At 41.5% G+C, this 7,539-nt stretch overlaps 2 protein-coding genes across 2 annotated transcripts; one reads left to right on the top strand and one right to left on the bottom strand.

Annotated features, from left to right (window-relative positions):
- Positions 1–277: 277 nt before the first annotated feature.
- Positions 278–5,475, top strand: cpo (carboxypeptidase O). The gene is made up of 10 exons (XM_049570524.1): positions 278–397; positions 810–945; positions 1,115–1,154; positions 1,245–1,346; positions 1,471–1,575; positions 1,733–1,849; positions 2,205–2,298; positions 2,839–3,041; positions 4,715–4,799; positions 4,904–5,475. Exons 2-10 carry the CDS (start codon positions 878–880, stop codon positions 5,167–5,169), a joined length of 1,080 nt encoding a protein of 359 aa, XP_049426481.1. The 5' UTR covers positions 278–397; positions 810–877; the 3' UTR covers positions 5,170–5,475.
- Positions 5,410–6,766, bottom strand: nudt15 (nudix (nucleoside diphosphate linked moiety X)-type motif 15). Its single transcript, XM_049570525.1, has 3 exons — positions 6,533–6,766; positions 5,849–6,045; positions 5,410–5,748 (listed from the first exon to the last, which is right to left on the bottom strand). The coding sequence occupies exons 1-3, from the start codon at positions 6,679–6,681 to the stop codon at positions 5,621–5,623; spliced, it is 474 nt and encodes a 157-aa protein (XP_049426482.1). The 5' UTR covers positions 6,682–6,766; the 3' UTR covers positions 5,410–5,620.
- Between the last annotated feature and the right edge of the window lie 773 nt (positions 6,767–7,539).

The following is a 7,539-nucleotide window of genomic DNA, read 5'->3' as shown; positions in this document are numbered from 1 at the left end:
AAATAGAAAAATATGTGCACCATCTGCAATTATGACCCTGTACTGGACCTTTGTTCTTTGTCATCAGTCGAGCATTGTTATTTTTTCCTGTTAAGTCTTAATGCAGCTTATCTAATCTACTCCCTCTTATGTTCATATTATAAAAACATTCTCCTGTGCAGCTGAACATGATGTTATTGCTGTCAGACATGGGTGTGGGTTTAAAAAAAAAAAGACCAGACCAATATCACCATGACAGCACTTATGAACCGTTATGAATTACACAACACTACCGTGAGTGTATTTCCTGTTTCTGACAAGTCTCTCAGTTTTTGAGGAAGGACTGTAACAGGCAGAACTAAATAACAATTGCACCCCATCACTTGTTGACCTGACTTCACAACTGCTCCACTAATAGGTATGTGGCATCTGATACACCTGGGAGAAAAGAGTGAGCTGGAGGGGATATGATGAAAAGTTAGCAGTTAAGAAATACAAAAGGTCAAACTGGGAAGGAAGTGGAAACAGCAGATAACAACAGCTAAGAAGGAGGCTTATACAACTATTTAGTGTAGCTGAATGTGGCTGCAGTTTATTTTTATTTTGGCTGTTTTTTATTAATTTGAAAACCATCTGATGAGCACATGACAATGAGTAACAGTGATTAATGATATAAAAATGATCGTCATGGAGCTATTTTGAAGGATATAAAGTAATCAAGGCATTCAGCTCAGATGAACCATTAACCAACAAAATGATAACGTGCATGTAGCAGTCGTCCACGGCTGAGGCAAAGGTGTATTTTTATCTGATGGATGTTTTCTATAAAGGCTCGCACCATCTCGAGGTCAGTGTCGTCAACAGTTGCAAACAAGGAGTTTATTTTCTCAAAGTGACAATGCTTAACTCTGTGGGACTGAGCCTTGTGGTGCTGCTTTCAGCGATGGGAGCAGCCACCGTGGAGAGGTGAGATTCATTCATAAAATTTCAAATTGGTGTCAAACTGACAGGAGGCAAACAAGTGTGAAAGACTCAGAATTGATTGATTAGCATTTTGTACAACATAAATTTATGTAGGTGGGAAATACTCTAGAAAGCCTCTCGTGTGTCTCATGTGTTTTGGTGTGTGCAACAGAGCGGAGTACGACTACTACAAATACCATCCCATGCCAGAGGTGAGAAAGCCCGATCACTGCTCTCAAACATTTTACTTTGACAGATAACACACACACTCAGATGTATAATGTCTGCACTCCACTTTACAGATCGCAAACTGGATGGATCAGATTGCGAAGGATTACCATGATGTTGTGAGCATCGTGGAATATGGACAAACCTATGAGAAGAAGGTTATTCGCTTGCTCAAGGTAAACCAGATTTATAAATTCTTTATATCAGAGGAGATCATGATCCGAACAATAGCAGAGTGTATTGCTGATTTATGTGTGTTAAATAGAAGCCTAATAAGAAGCTTTATAATTTGTCTTTCAGATTGGCGTGAATACTGGTGAGAAAAAGAAAGCTATCTGGATGGACTGTGGTATACATGCCAGGGAATGGATCGCCCCGGCCTTCTGTCAGTACTTTGTCAGAGAGGTAAGATGCAAAAATATAATTTATCATTTAAATATAAACTAGAGTCAGTCAAGTTGCACTTACAGTTCAAGCTAACTTTTCAAACTGTTTTTGTAGCCGTGGTGAGGGCGTAACCTTCCAATATATCCATCTGACCTTTATGTATTTCTCAAATCAGATCCTGCAGGCCTACAAAACAGACCCAAAAATGCAAGAGATGATGACGAACATGGACTTCTATGTCACCCCTGTGCTCAACATGGACGGCTACGTGTACTCCTGGAAGGACAACACAGTCAGTGCTTGTGTTTGAGGGATTCTTACCAAATTACTTTTCTAGGGTTTCTGAGTTGTGCCTCGAGCTCTCGAGCCACAGATGGGCAGGATATGAGAATGATAGTCTATTAAAGCGACAGCAGTTAAGTTATATTGAGTTACAATTCAATCAGTGGATAAATTGATATCTGGTCCTCAATGTGACCAAAGTACAAAATCATCTCATTTTCCAAAAGACGATGAATGTAAAAATGATGTCAAGCAGCAATCTAAGGCAGCGATGAAGTATGTCCAAGTGCCCATTTTATTTTTTACTGAATTGATAGAACGACCAGAGCCAGGTGATTTAACTGACTGAACATTTTGACCCGTAGACTCGACTGTGGAGGAAGAACAGGTCACCGGGACCTTCAGGCTACGACTGTTATGGCACTGATCTCAACCGCAACTTTGATGCCAACTGGGGCAGTGAGTGTTGTTGTGTTTCTCCATCTCTTCATGTATACAGCTTGTTGCTTTGATCATCATGGATCAGTTTGTCTCAAAGGGATACTGATGAGTGATCTGAAGCACTGAAAATGTCAGATCCTATAGTTCCCACAATGCAACTTAGTACCCTCTGTCGTTAGACTGTCCCTGCCAAGAAGATGCCCACATCTTCCATATGCCTCAGTCTCAGTTTGTACAGCAGGTTTTCTGTGATAAATTTGAGGTTGATATTAAATATTCTCCTGAGCCACAGAAAACATTAGATGAGAGTCCGTTTAATTTTTCTAAGCTGCTTCATTTCCACTGTGCATTGCATTGTGGGACAACAGTATCTACCAGTAAGTAAATTGAGTATATAAGCTGACATCTTTGATTAATGCCAACCTTACACCAAACAACTTTTAAAGCAAATCTTGTCGCAGACAATTTCCAGCGTCAGAATAAAAGTGTTTTGTAGAATTTCTAAGATTTGAACATGGAAAGCTTCAAATTTTTTAATTTCTTTGGCTGTTTCCACAGCAATCGGGATATCATTTAACTGCAGCTCAAATATCTACTGCGGGAGCCAAGCTGTGTCTGAGCCCGAGGCCCAGGCTGTAACTTACTTTGTAGGAAGTCGGAAGGAGGACTTCCTGTGTTTCCTCACCATTCACTCCTACGGCCAGCTGCTTCTGGTTCCCTATGGACACCCCAACTTCACCGCCGCCAACTACGCTGAGCTGGTATTTACATCTGCAGACACAGTGCTGCACGTTTATACATTTCTGAGGATGAACATGCACGCACTATAGTTAACATGATATCATATACTGTAGGTCAGAATAAAAAGTGTATGTGCATCTTGATTATCACTGTGTGCTTTTACATTAAAATAGAGAATACTCTATTTTTCGCCATAGAAACTGAGCTTATGCTGATCACGAAAACCCGCAAAAAAATTGTTACCAACATATCAACACTCACGTAAACATGGATGTATTTAAGGTTTTGGATTTAATATTGTTTGTTGGATATACAGCACGTTTGAATGGTGCATGGCGAAATGTGCATACAGACCACACACGTGACAGAACAACAGATGTCATTAACACAGTCCAAAAACGGTCAGTGCTTGTCTGGCAAGACAGAGCAGAACGGAAGGAAGCTGTGAAGCATTGATAGTGGAAAACGACTGGCTGGTTGCTGATAGGAGGGAGGCTGGTGCAGGTAATAACCCACTGGAACCACAAACCAGAGGGAATTATGCAAAACAGGATTATGTCCATTCGTCTCTCTCTCTCTGGCTCTAGCATGACTTTAGCTGAAGAAAGTCGGCCTGCCCTCAAATGGCACCTTGTTTCTTTGTCTTGGCAGGATGCAGACTCACATCACACTCTCATGGACGATGTGATGAGGTTTTGGGTTATGAATCTCAGATGAATGAACCTGGCACAGGATTGGTTTACGAACACTGAGACTATGATTAAAGTGAGATCCAATCCTACACAAATATAGAAATGTACACAAAATGATGTGAATTGTAGTAATTTAGCTTATCTTAATACACAAAATACACATTAAAGTTACAGGACATTACCTTTTAAAAAAAGACAAATGTGCTGAATCCAACTGTCCTGACAGTCTTGCATCAGACAGATAAACTATGGAAAAAATCAGGTTCCTCTGTCTACTCCTAGTGCTCCTATTTGCATTTGCAAGAAGTAGAAACTAATTAGCACTAAAATAAAAACAAAATGTGCATTGTGCTACAGTGTTTGACACTAATACTTAAGCTATAAAAATAAAATATATATATATAGTCACTGTGCTGTTGCTGTAAGTGTGAATATTTAACTACAATATCTACAACAGTAGAATAAAGTGCCAATAAATATATTGACAGTTTCAGCAAATATGACAAAGTTATTTTTATGGCTACCTACTGAACCTTTCAACAGTTCAATACTTGTGTTTGTATTTCTAGAAATAAACTAATAAACTGTAGACAACACTGAGTACAGCACTCCTCAAATCTTCATCAAATATATTCCACTATTCTGACGGGGTGCAAAAACGTTTCACACTCCCCCACCACTGCCTGTGTTCCATATCAAAGATGACGTCATTCTCATGTGTCTGTGACAGCTGAGCCTAATTTTTTGCTCATTACGCCAGACGTTAATGTCAGCCACATTACCCAGCCATGTGGAGGAAGTGTCAATTCCTGTCATTAATACTGATGAAGCTCCAGAAATTTGCATTTCCTGCCTTGTTAAACTGCTTCCTGGTGTCTCCTAGTTGCCCAGCACGTGTTACTTCACTCATTACTAGAGAAAACCTGCAGTTTAAAGGCACAGTCAGCTGGTGTAGTTGCTTTCACTGACTGTATGACAAAAGCTAATGTCTCCTTCCTCAGATGGAGGTGGGTTTGGGTGCAGCAGACGCCATAAGGAGAGTCCATGGGATGAACTACACAGTAGGAGCCTCACCAGATGTCTTGTGTAAGTCTGCACATCACTGCTGGTCACAGATTGATCACTTCTAGCTGTGCTCGCAGCGTGGCCCCAGAGACAAGACAGTAAAATGTGTCCCCATCTTTCCACAGACCCCAACTCTGGTTCATCCAGAGACTGGGCTCGGATGCAGGGGATCCCCTTCTCCTTCACCTTTGAGCTCAGAGATAAAGGAGAGTTCGGCTTTAAGCTTCCCGAGAATCAGATCCAGCCGACCTGTGAGGAGGCCTACAGCGGAGCCCTGCATATCATTACCTACGCCCACGACAAGACCTTTAGTGGTGCTGTGGCAACCGCTGCTGCAACCCTTTGGACCATGCTGTTAGCAGCGTGTGTCACCGGCACCAACCTGATGTGAAGTGGAGGAAACTGCATGAGGGAAACTCACCAAAGCAACCCTCATTTTAGGCAGACTGTTTTGTTGATAAATTACGATCAGATGTACCTCTTGATAAATAATAATGCATCCATTATGAAAATGTAAAGTGTCTTTGAATGATCCGAAATGTTTATATCTGCTCATAAACTTCCATGAATGTCATATTGCAGGCAATGGTTGATAAATTTGAATTATTCGTCTATTTTTTTTATCAATATCATGGCAAAATATAACATTATGTGGCAAGAGTGGAAAAATAAGAATAAAATCTTTAAATATGTCCCATTTTTCTTGTGTTGGTGTGTCTTTAAAACATTTGTGAAACTAATTCTCCCATCCAAATTGCATTTTATTTGTTTCATCAGAGGTTGAGTTTTGAGGAGGTATGTCTATTTTATCATATAAAAGTTTCCTGATGTAACAGTCCGTTTCAAAGTTCAGTTTCAGTGCTTGTGTTTGTGTTCCTGAATGGCTGGAAGCCTTGTTGTCTCAGACAGGCTAGCGGCAAGAAGAGCTGCTCCTCTGGAGGAAACTGGTCCCACTGCGTCCACGTCCACCCTGTTGGGGAGAGAACCACACATATCATCAACTCTCAGGTGGGTGGGAATCTTTTTTTAAATGTTAAACTTGTGAAAAACATTAGCTCCACTTTACATACCCTCGTTCTTCTCTGGCTCCAGGTTCTCCGGCTCTCCTGACTGCTCCCTGTCCAGCTCCCCTTGCATGATTATGGTGACATAGTGGTACTGCTCCTCCAGTCTGATGGAGTTCACCACTGACGCAAAGCACACGTTGAACAAACGCACCCCTGCTTCCTCCAGCACCTCTCTGTGAGCACACTCCTCCCACGTCTCTCTTTCAGTGACATAGAAACAAGTGTCACATCCACTGCAAGTCATCATATGCATGTCACGTCATCATACACTAGGCTATACTTAAGTTGGATCTCTATTTTGAGATAAATGTCTTAAATGAGGGATCTAAACATGATTACAAAGCCTCACTACCTTACACCAAATCCCATTTGAAATATAGCAAATTAATATGTGTGCACGGTTGCTTGGCAGGCGCGTGCAATCATGAAAATTAAGAACATGCCCTAATATTTGCTGAACACTAAGGGAGAATTCGGCACAACGATAACTGGATAAGAAGTTTTTATTTCATTGCAATTCCTCTCCTAATGACAGACAACGCATCATAGTGACTGAAGTTCAGTGTTTCGTTAGGGGATGTTTGCCGAGTTAAATGAATAAAGGACGGTGCTGAACATTTATAAACGCCCATGCTTGCGTCACACACTGTCAGATTTGTGAATGGGCTAGCTGCTGAGGTTACCTACCCAAACTCCAAGTGGCCACCGGGGAGCTGGTACGTCCCTCTGCCCATCGCGCTTCTCCGCTTCCCCAGGAGAACACACCCTGGGTGGGCTGAGTCTGTCACCAGCACCCCGACCCCAACTCCTGGACGTTTCACGGTTTTATTTGACATGTGGTCAAACTTAAAGACGACACATAAATGAAACAGAGTTAGCTAAACAGACCTAGCATAACCGGACAGTGCTACGCTGAGGAGCAGCGGGAGGTACAAGATACTTCACGTGTGTGTACTTCTGTCTTCGCTTTTAACGTGTTTTGGAGACTTGACCCTCTGTTGTTGCCTTAGCTTCGGCACATTAACTTCTCTCATGTTGGATAGCAACACTATTATGGTATATATGGAATAAGAAACCAACATACCACATTATATCGTCACAATTGTTTATTTGGTGGCTTATTTTGAATTGGTTGTGCACAAGGAACTCTCTTGACAATTAAATACTCTTTGGCTGCTTGGTGCTTCAGCGGCATGAACCAGCCAGGGATTCCTAACTTGCTTCCCCCGGGGGACACTTTTGTGAAAATTACAGGAGCCCAGGAGCCAGTTAATAAATAAACCTAAAAAACAATTTTCAGATCAAATAAAATAAATGAGGCAAATCCAGTTGCAGCAGGTGTATACAGGAGCGTCTTTTGGATTTGGGGACATTCAGGGCCTAGTCCGGACCTCTGTCAGCTGAGGGATCCTCCCCTGGCACTGTTTTTTTTAAGGAAAGAAACAACCTCTATTACATAATGGACAATACATTCACTGAAAAGTATCATTTGCAGCTACTAAACATAGGAGTAACACTGCCACCTAGTGACAATGTGCGCTAAGTGTATATTCTAGACCTACAGGGGGTATTACAATCACTTAACTGGAGGAGCTCAGTTAATCACTGCTTTTAGCTCACTTAGATTTGAGATATATAGGTCTTTGTTAAAAATTAGGCAGTGACACCCAGTAAGCATTCCTCAGTTTCTGCAT

The sequence above is a fragment of the Epinephelus fuscoguttatus genome, linkage group LG24, assembly GCF_011397635.1.
Source record: "Epinephelus fuscoguttatus linkage group LG24, E.fuscoguttatus.final_Chr_v1".
Classification (NCBI taxonomy): Eukaryota; Metazoa; Chordata; class Actinopteri; order Perciformes; family Serranidae; genus Epinephelus; species Epinephelus fuscoguttatus.
The sequence above is the reverse complement of the archived record's forward strand: the minus strand, read 5'-3'. Positions and strand labels throughout refer to the sequence as shown.